Raw genomic sequence first — 21,109 nt, forward strand, 5'->3', positions numbered from 1 at the left:
CTAATATGTATACCAATCTAATGTGATTAGTAAAAAAGTAAATTTTATTAAAAATAATATTAATTTAAATTTTAAATATGAAAAAATCAGTATTAATATATAGATTAATACGTAATTTTACTTGTACGTAGTAAAATTTTTTTTTTATCTTAGATAAGAAAGAGAATAATTAAATAAAAATTATATCAGTGAGTATGAATGTTAAAAAATTAACATATAATAAGAAATTAATAGTTTAATTAAATTAAAATTAAAATAAATAATAATATCAAAATTAATATTTTAATATAATAATAATAAATTTAAAAAATTTGTTATTTGATATAATTAAAAAATAATTAGTTAAACTTATAAAAGTGAGTTTTCTAAATTTGACGAAGCTTTGAACTATTCTCCAGTTAGTGCTCTTTGTGGACCAAAAGCCTACTTTTGTGCCCACCGCCCGATGCCTATAGGCTTCACCAAACCTGTCAACGTCGTTTGGGTGCCGGGCGGTGTGGTGGTGGTGGTCCCATTGTCTTGTTAACTCGTAGACAGGGATATTACTGATAGAGAATAAATATAATATTAAAGCCTTAAAGACCGATTATTTATAATTTGAGGATTATTACCCATTTGATATATTTTTCTTTTATTTAAACCATTGCCATTGCCATTGCCAGAACTATCAATCATTTTCTCATAATTCTTTAATAATTAGTTCTCCAATCTTTTTCAATTTCGAAATTTTCATTTAATGGCTTTAATCTTCCAATTTTCATTTTTTTAATTAATTAAGAATTCCTATCAAATTCTCGCGTTGACGAAAGGCTTTCAATTGGGGGAAAAAAGGGGGAAAATGATAATATTAAAAATCTGAGAATAAAAAGATGAAAGAATCAGACTACTTAACTACCAGGTTTTGACGTTTGGAGGGCTGCATTTGGGATCGAGAGTGAAAACTACCAAGTGCTGGTTCCGCAAGTCTTCTTCATCAAGGTTTCCTCCACAGTCCAGTCCAGAGTAAAAGGGGAAGATTTATGTCTGTGAACTCGAACCAAGAAATGGAAAAATACAAAGAAGCAGACAAGGATAAAGAAGCAGAAGCAAAGAATGAACCAGAAAACCAAACCCACCATATCGAAAAAACTGAATCAGAACCTGAACCAGAACAAGAAAAGCACATCAACTCACACCCAACATCACCCGCCACTCACTCTGTCCCTCCTCATTCCCACCCAGACGACAAACCCCCGTCGCTACCATTGGATTCCTCATTCCCTTCTTCACTTTCCTCCCACGGTCATGACCTCAATCACTCCTTCGCAACCGACCCAGCTGCCCCACCAGTGGCCGCGGTGAATCTTCTGTTCCGGGCACACCCAATGGCGGCAGGGGCCAAGTTGGACCCTGGAGCACAAGACGGCTTCCTCAGTTTCGGAGAAGTTGAAGCAATCACTATTAGCCCTGACGGTGCTAATGGCGGTGGAGGTAACCTAAGGTTGAGACCAAATCTTTCGATACTGAGGAGGACGAGGTGGGACAACATGGTGAAGAAGGCGTTGTTGTCGTCAAGAATTTTTGGGTTTGTGCTTTGCTTGATCTCCTTTTCGGTTATGGCGGCTGACAAGGATCAGGGTTGGGCTATTGAGTCTTTCTACCGGTACAAGGAATTAAGGTTAGTCCTCTTGCTTGTCAGCCAGTTACTCTCAGTCAATCTTAGGTTTCATTCAGTTAAAGTACGACTCTATCCGTGAGAAAATGTCATAAAAGGAAGCCTTTATTTCTAGGCCTTTTTGGTTGTTTCCACAGCCATCTGAAGTAAAGCAGTCGAGGCACCTGACTCTGTCCCTCGAAGTTCTATTAGAGCAACATATATAGGGCTTATCCAGCTGAAAAATTAGAAATTTCAGAAGAAACAATTATTGTACTTTCCACAAAAAAAATAAATAAAAAAAATAAAAAAAAGGTGCCTAGACTGTAGTTCTTTTAATCATATTTGGATTGGTGGGTAGCAGGCCTGGAAGTGTGATTAAAGTATTTCAGACCATGTAATTGTTATGGGTTTTGTAATGTCTGTCAAATTTGTGAGTTTTTTTTTTTTTTGGAATTTGATTGCAGGTACTGTATGGCTGTGAATGTGATAGGGTTTGCATATTCAGGGCTGCAAGCGTATGATCTAGTGAATTATATCACCACCGGGAAACACATAGTCTGGCACCCCCTCCGTCGTCACTTTGATTTCTCAATGGATCAGGCAAGTCTTTCTGTAGATTCAGTTATACTTAACATTGGCTCATGTTTTCTTGCACATGTTCTGGGGTTAGCCACTGGTATAGACCTCTTTTTTTTTAAAAGGAAGGGGGTGGGGTTTAATATGAATTACTGATAATCATGCTATTGGGACCACAGCTTATAGAAAAGCTGGTGCATTTGGCCCATGGAAGATGTGGAATAGTGTTTGCACAACCCTAAACTACCGAGTCTTTAGCCACTTTGTTAGGCATGGTCCCGCAGTGATTTTGCCTAGTTCACTTGATTTGGGCCGTATGGATTATACTTTACTCAACCGCCTTTTTGTCACCTTTTTCTCTGCCTTTTCCCATACTAATGCCGCCTTTGCTTTCTAATATTCTTGTTTCTCTGTTTAAGAATGATCTCTTGGAAGAAAGTTAGCACTATCTAAAGAAAAAGAACATTTTGGTATGCTAATGGTTGCTTTAGTGTGTCAAAAGAGCTTAGCTTAACGCGCAAGTATTATGGGGGAAATGGTTTAATTTCTACCAGAAACTTTTAGACGAAGGGACATAATTGTTGGCTCTTTAGCTTCTTGAATTCGAAGTCTACGTACGCAGCATGTCATTTTCGAGTCGATCAAGAAGCTGTCAGGGGATTAAGGGTTGCTAAAAAAGGCATACCTCTTGTCCATTCTGGCCCTTAAGACTGTAGGTCCACAAATAAAGCTACCACAGTCTCAATATGTTTTCAACTTTATACTTTTTTTTTTTTTTGTCTTTTTAGCATGCCTGCTCTCTCATGCATACATGCATATACACCTACATATAAATTTTACTTGAGCACGTCATGGCTTTATTCTAAGAACAATGTGCTGATATACCAAGCAAAATGTTGGATTCTTGTTCGAGATGGCAGATGTTGACTTATCTTCTGATGTCAGCCTCATCATCTGCTGCCACCAGAGTTTATGACTGGCAATCCAACTGGGGTAAAGACAAGTTTCCTGAGATGGCAGGTGCATCCGTGGGATTGTCCTTTGTTGCATCTGTGGCCTTTGCCTTGAGCTCTCTCATTTCTGGTTATACCCTTTGTAAAGCCTCATAGATGAAGACCATTGCCAGATCAGTATATTATTCAGTCTTAAATTCTAAATATCCTGTCTTTCCGCTTCCTGAAGTGCTAGCAATGGTAAATTGTTGGAACGGGAGATTAATGCGAAAAAAACACTATACAGCTTTTTTTCTCAAAAAAAAAAACACTTTATAGCTTTGTAAAAAAAGAAACACTTAACAGCATCTTGAGCCATGGATATTATCATGGCCTCTTGATAAGCATATATTTCTGCATGTCTGTCACCAATATTCCACCTTATGACAGTTTTTTTCAGCGACACTAAATTAGCTTGGAAATTCTGTTTGGTAATGTAATCCCAGCAGAGAAGCTTTACATGCCGCAAGATTGTAGTACGGAGCTTATGTAGAGAATCATTTACGTTAACGAGGGGGGAAAATGGGCAAAAACAGTTGCAGAGGGCTGCTAGAGGCCACTGCAATAATTTGGTGTTTAATTTAAAGCTATGCTTTCCATTCCCCAGCAAATATTTCTTAATTTCTCATCACGATAGTCTAGTTTGTGAATGCATTAATACATAAAAGCTGACATGAATGTTCCAGTTAGTCTGGTAGTAGGTGGCATTTGGAACTCCATGTTCATGGGACACATGTTGGGATAATCCATTTAGTTAGAATGATTTGGGTATGAAACTTTGGAACTGGACATAATTAGATATCTTTGTGCATAGAAAGACTTCCATAATTACTAGATTTTCTTTGGGTAAACAAGAGATATAAACTCCACAAGAAAGAACAGAATCCTGCATCCCATCATTTCATGGCTAGGTAAAAACTCATCTTTTTCTGGACAGTCGTGATTAGATAATAAGCGTTTTTACCCCCCCAATTGCTAAAGCAATCGTGGCGGTTGCGTACCATTATCCCTTTGCCAATTAGGATAGATCAAAATCATTTTGGTGTTAGCAATCCTACTCTTTTCCGGCCTCTGTGGGCTGCAATTTTATTTGGTGTAGTCACAGAAGTAGAAGGTCAACGCAATCCCGTGATGCTTATGAATCAAACGTATGACCTACTTAAACATATAGTACCTATCAAAAGAAATATGTAGTACGTAGCACCAACCTACGATGCCAATGAACCTAATCTTGGTTGTTGCAAAAATGAACAGCAGCCACCAGGCGCCCCCACATCTTCTATTAAGTCATTGCTGATCTAGTAACTCATTAGAGATCTTCCTCCGACTGTTTTTTTTTTTTTTTTCAAATCTATATATATATATATATATATATATATATGAACTTTGTTATTCATCATCCTTACACACCACACATTATATATTTTTTTCTTAATTTTTAATTTTTTTTTAAAAAAATTGGTTTCTTTATAAACTAACTTAATTCTTTTACTCATCATCTATATATCACATATTTGGTAAGAGAAAAAAATAAAAAAATAAAAAAAAATAGTATGTAGTGTGTGAAGATAATGAATAAAAATTTTCTATATATATATATAATATATAACCTTAGCTTCGTGATTCTCATGGGAAAATGTGTTCTGTTTGAGTTACACTGCATCATCACGTAGTTTATTAAAAACAATTAAAAATATAAACATACAAGGGATTAAAAGAACATAAAATTTCAGTCTTGTCATGAAACTATCGAAAAGTAAAAAGAGAGATAGATTTATTATAAAACTTTCTAAAATGAGAGAGAGATAGAACTCAGAGAAGTTATGAAACTTATGAATTTCTTAAAGAATTCAACGATATATATAGGCGTACAAAAGGAACTATGCTAGCTTACTATGCAGTACTATGCTGGCACTATAAACTATGCACTATGCATATGTCGGCCATTCACTATGCCAGTTACTATGCAATACTATGCTGGCACTATGCACTGTGCAGGCCATTCACTATGCCAATTACTATGCAGTACTATGTTGACACTATGCACTGTGCATATGTCAGCCATTTACTATGCCAGTTACTATGCAGTATACTATGCTGGCACTATGCACTGTGCATATATCGGCTAGCTCAAGGTGGTCATACAATTTATTTTACAACAATGTTATTTTACAACACTCCCCCTTTGGATGACCACATATAATGAATATGCCTCGTTAAAACCTTGCCAAGGAAAAATCTTGTGGGAAAAAACCAATGGCGAAGGAAAAAGAGTACAATATTCATGTGTACCGTAAAATGCTTTAAGATTGCCTCATTAAAACCTTGCAAAGGAAAACTCAGTGGGATAAAACCTTAGCGAAGGAAAAAGAGTACAATGAGTATAAGTCTTCAAGACATTACTCCCCCTGAAAAGTGCATGATAAAAGGTCTTCAAATCTCCGCATTCCAATGTTCTGCACAATCTTCTTAAATGTTGCAGTTGGTAATGCTTTTATGAATAAATCTGCCAGATTATCACTTGATCGTATCTGCTTGATTTTAATTTCACATTTCTCTTGAAGTTCATGAGTATAAAAGAATTTAGGTGAAATATGTTTGGTTCTATCACCTTTGATATATCCTCCTCTAATTTGAGTAATACAAGCAGCATTATCTTCATATAAAGTTATTGGGCTATCATTAATCACTGGAAGACCACACTTTTCTTGAATATGTTGGATCATTGATCTTAGCCAAATGCATTCTCGACTTGCTTCATGAATTGCAATGATCTCTGAGTGATTTGAAGAGGTAGCAGATAATGTTTGCTTGACAGATCTCCATGATATAGCAGAATTTCCATAAGTAAATACATATCCAGTTTGAGATCTACCTCTGTGTGGATCTGAAAGATAACCTGCATCTACATATCCAACTAATTGTGGATTTGAACCATGTTGATAAAATAATCTCATATCAACTATACCTCGAAGGTATCGAAGGATATGTTTAATGCCATTCCAATGTCTTCGAGTTGGTGCGGAACTATATCTTGCAAGTAAATTAACTGAAAATGCAATATCAGGCCAAGTGCAATTTGCAAGATATATCAGGGCTCCAATTGCACTGAGATAAGGTATTTCAGGACCAAGAATTTCTTCATTGTCTTTACAAGGACGAAATGGATCCTTTTGCACATTAAGTGATCGAACAACCATTGGAGTACTCAGGGGATGAGCTTTGTCCATGTAAAAGTGTTTCAAGACTTTCTTTGTATAATTTGACTGATGAATGAGAATTCCATTTGGCAAATGCTTGAGCTGCAGGCCAAGACAAAATTTCGTTTTGTCAAGATCCTTCATTTCAAATTCAATCTTTAAATATGTAGCGGTTCTTCTGATCTCTTCAGGAGTTCCAACAAGATTTAGATCATCAACATAAACCGCAATAATAACAAATCCGGAGTCTGATTTCTTAATAAAAACACATGGGCATATTGGATTATTCTCAAATCCTTCTTTCAATAGATATTCGCTAAGACGTTTATAGCACATGCGTCCGGATTGTTTTAACCCATATAAAGATCTTTGAAGCTTAATAGAATACATACTTCTGGATGTATTCAGATTAAAAGCTTCAGGTATTTTATATCCTTCAGGGATTTTCATATATATGTCATGATCTAATGATCCATATAAATATGCAGTGACCACATCCATCAATTGCATATTCAATCTTTTTATAACTCCAAACTGATCAAATATCTGAATGTGATTGCATCCATAATAGGAGAGTATGTTTTCTCATAATCAATCCCCGGTTTCTGCAGGAAACCTTGTGCAACAAGTCGTACTTTCTATCGCACAATTTCATTGCTTTCTTTATGTTTACGTATAAATACCCATTTATATTCAACGGGCATTACACCCTTTGGTGTTTGTATAATTGGTCCAAAGACCTCTCGCTTTGCTAGCGAGTTTAATTCAGCTTCAATAGCTGATTTCCATTTTGGCCAGTCATCTCTACGTCGACATTCTTCGACAGTTCTTGGCTCAATTTTTTCATTACTTCTGGTAATGTCAAGAGCCATTTTATATGAAAATATGTTGTCGACAACAGTTTTATTTCTATTCAAAATTTCTCCTGTACTCATGAAATGTATCGAGATCTCGTTATTTTCAGGTATCTGTGCCTCTTCAAGGGAAGACATTTCATGAAATACCTCTTCAGGAGGTTCTTTCTCAGGAGATTTACTCTCTTCAGAAGCATCAATTACTCTTATGGCCTGTGTTGGTATGGACTCTTCAGAAGTACCAAATTCATTTTGTATTTTCCTCTTCCGAGGAATTTTGTCCTTAGCACCAATAGGCCATCCACGCTTCAGGCGTATCTTAGATTCGCCTATTACTATTTTGGCAACTTGTCCTTCAGGGACTGCAATCCTTACTGGAACATTAACAGCAGGAATATATGATTTTACCACACCTTTAGTGTCAGTAAATACATCCGGTAATTGGTTTGCAACACTTTGCAAATGAATAATCTTTTGAACCTCTAGATTACATTCTTTTGTACGAGGATCAAATTGGGAAAGAGCTTTATTTTTCCAAGTAATTTCTTGTCGTGCTTCAGGCACCGACTTCTCATTACCCAATGTTGGAAAAATGGATTCGTCAAAATGACAATCCTCAAAACGTGCCTTAAACTTATCCCCTGTAAGAGGATCAAGGTATCTGATAATAGATGGAGAATCAAACCCAACATATATCCCAAGTCTACGTTGAGGGCCCATCTTTGTACGTTGTGGAGGTGCAATTGGAACATATACAGTACATCCAAAAATACGAAGATGAGAAATATTTGGTTGCTGACCAAATGCAAGCTGTAATGGTGAATATTTATGATATGCTGATGGCCTAACTCGAATTAATGATGCTGCATGAATTATAGCATGTCCCCAAGCAGAAATAGGAAGATTTAATTTCATGAGTAAAGGTCTAGCGATTAGCTGAAGCCTTTTAATCAATGATTCGGCTAAACCATTTTGAGTGTGTGTGTGGGCAACTGGATGTTCAACATCTATTCCTATTGACATGCAATAATTATCAAAAGCTTAAGATGTAAATTCTCCTGCATTATCCAATCGAATAGTTTTAATTAGATAGTCAGGGAATTGTGCTCGTAGCTTAATTATTTGTGTAAGAAGTTTAGCAAATGCAGCATTTCTAGTGGAAAGTATACAAACATGTGACCATCGACTTGATGCATCAATTAAAACCATAAAATATCTGAACGGTCCACTTGATGGTTGAATAGGCCCACATATATCTCCATGAATCCTTTGTAAAAAAAATGGAGATTCAAAAACAACCTTTGAGATAGATGGTTTGATAATCAATTTACCCTGAGAACATGCAGAACATGGATATTCATTGGGTAAGATAATCTTCTGATTCTTTAGGGGATGCCCATACGAATTATCAATTATTCGTCTCATCATTATTGATCCCAGATGTCCAAGGCGATCATGCCAAGTCATAAATATTTTGGGATCAATACACTTCTGATGCATTACAACATGAAATTCAATTGTTCTCATTTTTGTATAATACAATCCAGATGAGAGGGCAGACAGTTTTTCTAATACGAGCTTCTGGCTCGAAATTATTTTAGTAATGAGAAGATGCTCTTTATCGTCTTTGTTAATGGTTTCAATATGACAACCATTACGACGTATATCTTTAAAACTTAATAAATTTCTTCTGGATCGTGAAGAAAATAGAGCATTATTAATACAAAATTTGGTGCCATTAGGCAACACAATATAAACTCTTCCGGAGCCTTCAATTAGATTCGATGAACCGGAAATGGTATGAACATAGGCTTTACTCAATGTTAGATTTTGAAAATATTTTTTATCCTTAAGAATTGCGTGAGTTGTAGCACTGTCAGCCAAACATACATATTTATTATTCATCTCGGAGATAGAAAGTTCATCAATAAGACTCATGATTCTACAAAATATATAAAACTTTCATTACTAAAAAAAAAAAATATTGCAGAATAAAAATATTTTACAATAATATAAAGGAAATACATTAATTAAAAAGGAACACTTCTATGATCAACTCTACCACTAGAATCCTCAAAGAAATCGGAAACATCAAGGCTTGTAATATCTTCTCCATCTATAGAATTTAAAGCATATGATGGTTCAGCAAAATTTGTTTCAAATTTCTTTGTTTTTTCTTTTATAGAAGATTGGTATAAGTCAACCAAGTGCTTAGCTGTACGACAGGTACGAGACCAATGTCCAGTCATACCACATCTATGGCATTCATCTTCATATTTCTTTACAAATTTATTTTGAGAACCTTTGCCCTTTTCTGAGTTGAACCACTTCTGGTGGTACGGTGTATATCTATTATTTTCCCTTTTAGTGTGGTCACTTCTAAGACTTCCACTTCTATAGTTTTTCTTACCACGTCCACGCCCTCTTTTTCTTTGAAAAGATGCACCATTCGCTTTTGGGAATGATGTAAATCTAGTACCATTCACTTCAGGGAATGATATAGAACCAGTAGGACGTGACTGGTGATTTCTTAATAAAAGCTCATTATTTTGCTCAGCTAATAGAAGACAATATATAAGTTCAGAATATTTCTTGAACTTTCGCTCTCGATACTGCTGCTGCAGGAGCACATTCGAAGCATGAAAAGTAGTATATGTCTTCTCTAACAAGTCATCATCAATGACTTTTTCACCACATAATTTAAATAGCGAGCTAATTTTAAAGAGTGCAGAGTTATATTCACTAACACTCTTGAAGTCTTGCAACCTCAGGTGCATCCAATCATGACGAACTTTTGGGAGGATTACAGTTTTCTGGTGTTCATATCCCTCCCTTAAATCATTCCACAAAATAAGTGGATCTTTCACCGTTAGATACTCAGTTTTTAATTCTTCATAAAGATGGTGCCGAAGGAAAATCATTGCCTTAGCACGGTCCTGCAGGGACCCTTGATTTCCTTCTTTAATTGTATCTCCCAGGTTCATTGCATCCAGATGGATCTCAGCATGAAGGATCCAAGATAAATAATTTTTCCCAGAAATGTCAAGAGCAACGAATTTCAATTTTGTAAGATTTGACATTTTCTACATATATAAATCAGGAACATAAGTATGTTTAATATTTCATATTCATTTTGAAAACTACAAAAATATATTGAAAGACTTACTTGAAGTAGAGGACTATTAGCTTCAAGATCGTCAAAACTTTCGTGCTGATAACGTGTTATGAAACTATCGAAAAATAAAGAGAGAGATAGATTTATTATAAAACTTTCTAAAAGGAGAGAGAGAGATAGAACTTAGAAAAGTTATGAAACTTATGAATTTCTTAAAAAATTCAACGATATATATAGGCGTACAAAGGGAACTATGCTAGCTTACTATGCAGTACTATGCTGGCACTATGCACTGTGCATATGTCGGCCATTCACTATGCCAGTTACTATGCAATACTATGCTGGCACTATGCACTGTGCATATGTCGGCCATTCACTATGCCAGTCACTATACAGTACTATGCTGACACTATGTACTATGCATATGTCGGCTATTTACTATGCCAGTTACTATGCAGTATACTATGCTGGCACTATGTACTGTACACATATTGGCTAGTTCAAGGTGATCATACAATTTATTTTACAATAATATTATTTTACAACAAGTCTTATTCTTTTTATATTTTCAAACATCATATTATTTTAAATATATATTTTAATAAGCCACGTGGTGGCACATCAATAGAATAAAATGATAGGTATAATCAGGGGCAGCTCAAACTTCAAAGGCAAGGCGAGTAGTCGCCTGTCTAAGGCTCAGTGGCTCACTCCCAAACCCTACCAATAAGTCCCCTTAGAGCACTGGTAGTGTCTAGTCAAATTTTGGCTAAGGAGCAAAAATGGTCTGTGTTGGAGTAATCAAAACTCCATGGCTGAAGTTTTGCTACAGTAATTTCAACACTTTAGTAATTTACCGATAAAAATATTTTATTCTTATAGCACTGGCAGTGTCTACCCAAAGAGGGCAATGACAGTTTCCTGTTCTTCTCACAAAGGGAAAGAGAGGTGAGTTGGGTTTGATAGCATTAAGCAAGTTCAAGGAATAATATAATTAGTCGGTGTGCACAGTTGAGTCGTGCAGGCTTGGCAAGAAGATTTGCCCAGTGAGGCAACTTTCGAATTTGCATTTTTAATAGTTAGAACAATTATGCCTCCGTGCAGGACCTTCATTGATATTTCTTGTTACCCAAAACCAGCCAGTTATACATCGCTATCCTGAGAATCTATATGATCATAATATGAGAAAATAGAGAAATTTAGAGTGTTTTTTTTTTCCTTCTTTCTAATAAGGCAGTCTACAAGTGTCCTTAATATATTTTCTACTTGTAGTTATTGTCGTGCATGGCACTTGGTTAGGTTGCTAACCTTGATCATTCTACCACAGAATGTAAAGAAAAGCAACCCTGGAATTCAGTTTACAGAGGTGGGGAGGATACTTGGAGATAAGTGGAAAAAGATGACTGGTATGTATGATCTAACTAATTCAATTGTTTCTTGCCCTTCATTATCTCTATATGATTTTCCAATTATAGCTTGAATTATTTGGTGTGTTACTACTCACTTCAAAATAATTTTGCATTTATATGTGCAACGGAGGAGAAAGAACCATATGAAGCAAAGGCTTTTAAAGACAAAAAGCATTACCAGGTGGAAATCAGTGGCTACAAATACCCACAATCAAAATAATTTTGCATTTATATGTGCAACGGAGGAGAAAGAACCATATGAAGCAAAGGCTTTTAAAGACAAAAAGCATTACCAGGTGGAAATCAGTGGCTACAAATACCCACAATTGGTGGATATAGTTTCTGGGAATGAGTCTGATAGCACATAGATTAGATAGTGAATTCTAATCGCAATTTTTGTCCAAGTGTTGTATCAATCGGCTCATTTATAAGATTAGTACTGTATACCTCTTTGCGTCCCTGACGAAGATGAAGCACGAGATTTCTTTTTGGGTAAAATTTCACATTTCAAAAGCAAATTCCCTTGAAATTCACACTTCGGCCCAAACATTGGGCAGTAAGTATTAAAGTAACCTATATAAAACGCAAACGCAATACATCCCAAGGCAAACGCAACAATTTAAAGTAACCTATATAAAAGGGCAATAACTATGCTAGCATCCTGGCACAAACATTGACAACTTAAGGGACTTTCTGGTGTATAAGAGAACTTTTGAGGAAGCTTCGACGAAAACAGGAATTCTCATCTTAACTTTTCATGGTTTAACAAAGCATCAAAGAGTACATAAAACATCCTATATCAACCAGAAATCATTTCCAACAAATTTGTTTGTTTTATTTTTCAATCCTATAATCCACAATATAATTTGTTTACTATGAGGTACAATCAGCCAAGAAGGTTATATAATCTGTGTATGCTGTAGGCGGCACTTCCTCAAGGAATTTTTCCATTTGTTTTTGCAAAAGAGTATGACATAAATCCAGACATATTAAGCACCGGGTAATGATAAATGCTTCAGTGCTTCTGAAATTTCAGTTCTGAGTTCTGCTGCAAATGGTTTAGCTTAAGAATCTGAGATATCTTCTTTTTCTTGTTACAGGTAATTTTTGGCGTACTCATTTCCATGCCAACAGCTTTAGGCTACCACTTCCTGCTAGCATTGTGAAAAATGCTATTTGAACAATGCGATAGAATCTCTGCGGCATAGTTCAAAACCAGTAAAAGATCAATGTTAGGCACAATGTTAGAATAGGTAACCATGCACGTAAGGAAAAAAAAAAAAAAAAGGTTAGAAAGGAATCTACCTGGAGGGGGAGGAAATATGATCAGAAAGTTTTTTAACGACTGAATCACCCAAAAATTATTACTCAATCTTTTTATCAATTATCTCTGACTTGAGGTCACGGTGAACCACACTTTGGAGGTGACAGTAGGCAACTACACTTAAAATCTGAACCATAACCACTTTTGCATCATCTTCCGAGTATTTTCCACCCCTAGTGAACACAAATGAAATTTAGCGGATCAAAATTTCATAAACTAGGCAGAGATGGCATATATTTTTCCCACTTCATGTTATAAATGGGGAAAAAAGCATGTAGAATATGGGTACCTTGAAAGTATTCTATCTAACAGTTCACCTCCTTTGCACAACCTGAAGAACATAACATATAAAAGAAAATGATTGGCTTGAGAATTTCAAAGTTCAATTGTAACTTTCATCAAGACCAATATGAAAACTAAAAATAATTATTCAATTCATATCAATATTTTAGGAGAGAATGGTATGCTGAAATGTATAGCAGGAAAGCTAAAAGAACAACATCCGAATAAGCATGCATCCCCAGAAATCCTGATTTATCCGATGAAGATCACAAAACACAAAGGTCAAACCTTTCAAGTATCAGACTATTTATTCCACCAATACATTACTAACTCGTAGAAAGCATCTGCAAACTGATTGTATTGATGACTTAGCCTTGTTAAATCAATTTACTACAATATATAACTTGCTAAAATTGGCATCCGTATCTCAATAGTTTGGTTGATGACCAGAAGGCACATTAACAAGTTGAACTATTTATTTATAATATGACAATAAATTGAAAAATAAAATATTTTCCATAAATCATGACATGTTCAATTAAAATCCCACGTATAATCTTCGAACGAAAATTAAGAAACTGACAAGACCTTTGATACCCTTAAAATTCAAATAAGTCGACGTTACGTACAACAAAGTATAAAGCAGTACTCTGGCTGGAGATAGACTATATAATAACCTAAAAACTAAGCACCATATATGATAACGCAAAATAAAGAAAGAATCATGCAGAGACTACTCCAAGCGAGGAAACCGCAACACGAGAACCGGACCATTTGTCACCTTCAGATGGAAGAAAAAGAGAGTTACAGAAGCCACAATATCAGCATATTGAGAAATACCCACACCAGAAATCCCCATTCTAAACCTCAATCCAGAAGAAATACCCACGCCGAAAATGGGTGACCTCGCCGGAACAGCAAAACAGAGGGCAGACGGCAGACGGTAGAAGACGGCAGACCTTGCAAAAGACGGTAGGAACACGACGGGAACTGAGCGGGGGAACCAAGCGGGAGGGAGGAAGTTGGAGGGAGGGAGAAATTCAAATGGTGGATTTCGTTTGGGAATGCAGACTGGAGTAGATTTATCTTGAGTAAGACGTATGCGTTTTACTGCAGAAATAAAAAATTGAAAAAAGCCACATAGGCGGTGTGTGGTGTCGGCGAAGAAGTATAAGGCTCAAGTATAGAAGAACTCCTTGACCAACTCTTAACTGCCACACCACCCCTTTAAGCGACAGTCTCGTCTCCTTCTTCCCAATTTCCTTGAAAGGTTCTTCTGCACCAATGGCAGCCCCTTCATCTTTTACGATACCCTCCCACAACAAAGCTTGGGTCTACTCCGAATATGGTAGTTCTGTTGATGTTTTGAAACTTGACCCCCATGTTCCCGTCCAGGAAGTGAAGGACGACCAAGTGCTGGTCAAGGTTGTTGCTGTAGCCCTTAATCCTGTCGATACTAAGAGGATGAATGGATTTTTTAAGGCCACAGACTCCCCTTTACCTGTGAGATTTTCTTCTGATCTTGTGTCGTTATGCGGTTCTTTGTGCTTTCTTTCTTTCTTTTTTCCAAGATTTACCTTATGTATTCATCTCATTGAGCTTGATTTGTTCGGAAAGAAGGGGCCATTTCTCTTTTCAAAGTAGGTAAATTGCACTTTTGCATCCAAAACCAAGCTACTTGCAATCCCTCTAATTTGATCTTAATTTTTACATGCTTGTTACATGATTTCAGACAAAAAAAAAAAAAAAACATACACGAGAAGATAGAAGTAAACGAAGGACCGTATAGGAATATATATGTTTCTAATATGACAAACACAAACTGGACAAGATTAGGTATAATAAAAAATAAGAGAAACTTTAATGACAGAGACATTACAATTGAATATATAGTGAGACCTTGGTGGATCAGTTATTCAATTTAAACATAAGAAATATTGTGATTGACATGATAGAGAAAAGTTAAATATCATTAAGTAAATATTACACCAACCATTCCTAATTGGTATAACTGCCTTAATATGCTCAGTGGCGAGGATTAATTGTACATCTTCAAAGTATTACTTTTTATTGTTTTCTGTTGTTGTTATATCGTACAGACTGTTCCGGGACATGACATTGCTGGTGTGGTGGTGAAAGTGGGAAGCCAAGTAAAGAATTTCAAGGAGGGAGATGAAGTATATGGGGATATCAATGAGGTAGCTTTAGAGCAACCAAAAAGATTTGGATCATTGGCCCAATACACTGCTGTGGAAGAGAGATTATTGTCTCTTAAACCCAATAGCCTAAGTTTTGTGGAAGCAGCTAGCATTCCTCTGGCTATTGAGACTGCCTATGAAGGCCTTGAACGCACAGGATTTTCTGCTGGTAAATCCATCCTTGTTTTGGGAGGTGCTGGTGGAGTTGGGACACATGTTATTCAGGTATACATCCACTCTTTCATATTCCATGCCAGAATGTCCTCATGTCACCTTGTGCAAAATTCATCTTTTGCTCGTCATTGTAAGCTATTCAATATAAATTTTTATGGTCATTTTACGTTCCTCACAATCATTATTAATCTTTTATTAAAATTTATGGATTTAAAGCTACTATGTTTCCAATCTCACAATCCTTTGTGTATTTGACCATTTCTGTGTGAGACAGCTGGCAAAGCATGTTTTTGGTGCATCCAAGGTAGCAGCTACTGCAAGCACTGGGAAACTGGAATTGTTGAAGAGTTTGGGAACTGATTGGGCTATTGATTATACCAAGGAGAACTTTGAAGACCTTCCTGAGAAATTTGACGTGGTATATGATACAGTTGGTAAGATTCTGAGTTCCTTTGCTTATAAATAGGCATAGCTCAGACAATTTCTGCAGTAATAGGTTTTCTGAGTGTCATTGCCTAGTGAACATAATCAACCAAAAGGAAATTCGTGGCCATTTTGGTCCGTCTGACACAAATGTTAATGGTTTTCTCATGATATTTTTTCCTGTCAATATAATTCGAGTTTTCTGTTGTAAAGATTACACATAAGATATTGAAGATTGATTCTGGTGTGAACAATAACAGGGGAGGTTGAGAGGGCAATCAAGGCGATGAAAGAAGGTGGTCGGGTCGTGACAATAGTACCTCTACCAACTCCAGCAACTCCACCACCACCAGCATTCACATTTATACTCACTTCTAAGGGTTCAATCTTGGAAAAGCTGAAACCTTACTTTGAGAGTGGGAAGGTGAAGCCGATCATAGACCCGAAAAGCCCATTTCCATTTTCCAAGACTGTGGAAGCATTTTCCTATCTGAACACTAACAGAGCTACTGGAAAGGTGGTCGTGTATCCCTTCCCTTGATAGAAAACATATCAGTTTCAGCAATATATGTAAAATTAATATGTCCTCATCAACGCATTAGGACTAGTAATAAGGGAGTGTGGCTGTCCAATGCCATACATAGTGACTGATTCTCTATTGCATATATGTTATAGCTTGTGATGTTCAGCTTTTGCATCCCTACTCTGTTTTTCTAGTTGCTTGTTTTGTGTTGGGTTTTGTTGGTAATGAATAAGGAGGAAAAGAACAATAAGAGTGTAAATTTGTTATGAGTCATTCATCTGAAGTTTTCATATGATGTTTGGTAAAGCCTAATTTGTTGGTACTTCTTCTAGCTTTTGAAGTCGATATGTGCTTCAAAAGGGCACCCAGCTCATGGTATTGAGCATCATGCTTGGAGATGGGAATCTACATTCTACAAGCATGTTAAATCTTGTTCACCGAGCCGTTTCATTTTATTGTTAGAAAATACTTTAGACACAAAGAGATTACATAAAAATAGACCAACAAACTGATGTGATTTGATGTTGTACGTTAGATTAAAAAGTTACATTTATTAGAAAATAAAGAGAAACTGCTATAGATACAAAGAAATTAAATAAAGTAAACCCACAAACTGACATGGCTTCAGAGAAACCGTTAGATCTATTTTGTAATAAAAGTAATTTTTTAATCTAACGTACAACATCAAATTACATCAATTTGTTAAAAATGTAGTATATCAACAAATACGATTAAATTTAAGATAATAAAATCTAAGATAAAGAATGGCATGCCTTAGCCATAATTCATGAATCTAGATAATTAGGATTTAGGAGGTGATATAGAACTTCAATCAAGTTGCCTGAAAAGGAAAAGAAAAGGTTTGAATGATGATAGACGTGTCAAAAGGCATCCATAGAACAAAAAAATGGCAGCCTCATCATCTATTGCCACCTGAGTTTATGACTGGCAATCCAACTGGGGTACAGACAAGTTTCCTGAGATGGCAGGTGCATCCGTGGGATTGTCCTTTGTTGCATTTGTGGCCTTTGCCGTGAGCTCTCTCGTTTCTGCTTATACCCTTTGTAAAACCTCATAGTTAAAGACCATTGCCAGATCAGTATATTATACAGTCTTTAAAGTTCTAAAGATCATGTCTTTAGGACTGTTCATCCGGATTTCAGATCGGGTATTCGGGTATACCCATTCCGGAACCCGGATTCCAATCCCGGGCCGGAACCGATATACCTGGGTTATAACCCAGTCATCCGGGTTCCAGGCTGTATCCATTTTTTTGTTTTTGTTTTAATTAACTACAAAGACTATATACTATTAAATTTTGTTCAAGAAAAAATGTTGTAAAGCAATTTAAAAAAAAATAAAAATCTAAAGCCTATATCCTATTACATTTGAAAAGCTTATTTTTAAAATTTTTTTTTTATATAGAAAACTAATTATCTATTTTTTTTTTGGAGTGAGTGAGTTCAAAAAAAGTTTCCTTCTACGTTAAAAAAGTTTCCTTCTACGTAAAACTTTGCTCTGCTAGGGTTCCTCCTTCCTTAGTTGAATGGCGGCCATTGATGGCCAACCTCCTCCAGTTGGGCCTCCTCGTTCGTTCGTCGATCTCGTCTCGGCAGCACCACAACCTTTACCGGAGATGGTTATCCCTTTCTGTCAACCAAACACCATGGACGGAGAGCTATTTTTCTCCTTTTCATTGGAGGAGATTGATCGAACTGCCGAACCATTTCGGTTTTCAGTGGTTCTAAAATTTTTGAGGCAGCGTCCATCTTTAGACTCCATCAGAGCGTTCATCCGATGTCGTTGGGGCTTGTCCAGCGTTCCTGTAGTTTCTGCCATGCACAGACCGAGACATGCTTTTATACGTATGGCCAACAAGATTGATTTCAACAAGGCTATGTCAAGAGAATCATGCGATATAGATGGAGTTCCTTACCGCCCCTTTTCATGGAAGCCGGACTTTGATGAGGACTTTGAACCACCAACAGTCCTGGTATGGGTGTTTCTACCGGGTCTTCCACCAAATTTTTATCATGCATCCATGCTGAAAATGCTTACAGCGCCGATAGGGAGATTTATACGACGGGATAATTCGACGAAGTTGATTCCTCCAAAGAACCGATCTCTCATTTCTGGATTGGTCAGCCTGGGATGCCTAGGAGCAGGAAGCAGTTAGTGGAGTTTGAAACGTTACCTGCTTATTGTTCTTCTTGCCGTTGCCAAGGCCATAACCAGCGCACCTGTAGAAAAGGAAAGGAGCAGAAAAATAAGATGCATGGTGGAAAAATGTGGGTTATCAAAGAAGATAAAAATGATGATAAAAAAGACCATGATACGGGTAATACAACAAAGCATGATTCCGTGAATGCAGAAAAAAGTTTGGTCATAGTTGAAGGTGCAGAGATGGGAGATTCAGGGGTAGATAATCTACAAAAGAATCTGGATGTTGTAGTGACTGTGGCTAGAGGCGTTACTGATGGAATTGAACCGAAGGATAGTCTGGACGTTATGGAGGCGTCATGTTCAGGAATGAAAGAGATGCTGGGTTCGGGACTGATGATGAATCATAAAACTAATGGGTCTCAAGATAATGGGCCCGGAAATTTGTTGTTGATTGGGTAGAAGGAAATGGACTGTGCGATGATGGTGTTAGGCCAAGCTGAACCGATGGCTTTGAATCAGACTATGGACCTGGACCTGGAGGAGAATCAGCCCACCTTGACTCAGAATATGCAACTAGATTTGTTAAAAGACCAGGTTGGTATCATTTTAGAAAATGCCAATATTTATGTTAACAATGCGGGTGGTGTTGAAAATTCTTTGGGGAATGTGAATCCGGTTGAGTATGATTCTGTTATGCCTTTGATAGAGGGGCAATTTGGTTTGGTTAAAAATGTTGTTAGTGTTGAGGATGAATTGAGGGAAGAATCCCAATCCGATCATGAACCTGAAAGAGATAGGATGTATGAAGATATGAAAAAAGATTATACTACAGATTCGGATGGACCTAACAACAAGGGTGGTATGTTACAAAAAAGGAGTTCTACTAGGGTGGTTATCCGCCCATCCAAATTTAATTTATGATTAGTCCGATTATTTTTTGGAATATTAGAGGAGTTGGCACTTCTCATATGCGCTTGAAAAAACTCATAAAAAAGTTTAAGCCTAATATTGTTGCTTTGGCTGAGCCTTTTATGTTGGAGGAGAAAATTCCAAGATTTTTGGAAAGGTTTAGTTGTGACTCCTTTGTTTCTAATGAAAGGCATGGCGGGAAAATATGGTTGCTATGGAACTCTGTCGTCTCTGTTCAGTGGATTGTTGGTTCTAATCAATTCCTATATGTTAAAGTAGTAGAGAATGGGCATACTTATATTTTGACCATTGTCTATGCTAAGTGCAACCAGTTACAACGGAAGTTGCTCTGGGAGGAGCTAGGTGATAATGGCATTGGAGATCTTCCTTGGATTATTTATGGTGATTTCAATATTATTAGAGATGATTCAGAAAGGAGAGACGGTCATCCTCGACATTTTGAGGCTATGGAAGATTTCAACCTGTGGATTCAAACTTGCGGCATTCTAGACATGGCTTACAAAGGCTCTCGTATGACTTGGTGCAATAGTCAAAGCGGTTTGGCTTGCAGTTGGGCAAGGTTAGATAGATGTTTTATTGACTCTAATTTTCTTAACTTGTTTCCAAATGTGTTTTACCAGGTTTTGGCTCGGACTACTTCAGATCATTCCCCTTTAGTGATTCAGACAAGTGAGGATCCTTTCAGGTATGACCCTAGTCCTTTTCGTTTTCAGCATATGTGGACTGATCATGAGGATTTCCTTCGTATGGTTGGGGGGGTGTGGCAACAAGAGGTGTTTGGTTTGGGTCTTCAAAAGCTTTCCTATAAAATGAAACGGGTTAAAGTGGCCTTAAGAGAGTGGAATAATAATGTTTTTGGGAGGACTAATACTATTATTAATGATTTAGAAAATCGTATTGAATGGTTAGAAAATCGTTTTCAAGACAGATTCTCTGTAGAGGATGATAATGATCTTTTGATGGCTAAAATGGATCTTCATACTTGGAATAGTAGAGAGAACATGCGTCTTTCGCACATGGCCAAGAAAACTTGGCTGAATGATGGTGACCAAAATTCTAAAATTTTTCATGCTTATCTGAATGCCAAGAGTCATAATAGGGTAAAGGAAATGAAGCTAATGGATGATACTTGTCTGAACTCCCCTTTCAAAATTCATCAAGCTGCTGTTGATTATTTTACTCATTTTTTGGGTGTTCAAAACACTAGAGATTTGCCTTCTTTAACTCATTTGATATCTCCTGTGATCACTAATGATGAAAATCTTGTGTTTTGTAGTCTTCCTTCTATTGAGGAAGTTAAAGAGGCTCTT

General features: G+C 36.7%; 2 protein-coding genes across 2 annotated transcripts; both read left to right on the forward strand.

The window, feature by feature from the left end:
* Positions 1-869: 869 nt before the first annotated feature.
* On the forward strand, positions 870-3,578 carry LOC122302577 (CASP-like protein 4A1). The gene is made up of 3 exons (XM_043113893.1): positions 870-1,657; positions 2,101-2,236; positions 3,133-3,578. Exons 1-3 carry the CDS (start codon positions 1,020-1,022, stop codon positions 3,319-3,321), a joined length of 963 nt encoding a protein of 320 aa, XP_042969827.1. The 5' UTR covers positions 870-1,019; the 3' UTR covers positions 3,322-3,578.
* Positions 3,579-14,439: 10,861 nt separating this feature from the next.
* Positions 14,440-16,972, forward strand: LOC122303131 (2-methylene-furan-3-one reductase-like). Its single transcript, XM_043114751.1, has 4 exons — positions 14,440-14,891; positions 15,488-15,811; positions 16,035-16,194; positions 16,444-16,972. Exons 1-4 carry the CDS (start codon positions 14,673-14,675, stop codon positions 16,722-16,724), a joined length of 984 nt encoding a protein of 327 aa, XP_042970685.1. The 5' UTR covers positions 14,440-14,672; the 3' UTR covers positions 16,725-16,972.
* Positions 16,973-21,109: the final 4,137 nt, after the last annotated feature.

This window comes from Carya illinoinensis, chromosome 3 (assembly GCF_018687715.1).
Source record: "Carya illinoinensis cultivar Pawnee chromosome 3, C.illinoinensisPawnee_v1, whole genome shotgun sequence".
Taxonomy (NCBI): domain Eukaryota; kingdom Viridiplantae; phylum Streptophyta; class Magnoliopsida; order Fagales; family Juglandaceae; genus Carya; species Carya illinoinensis.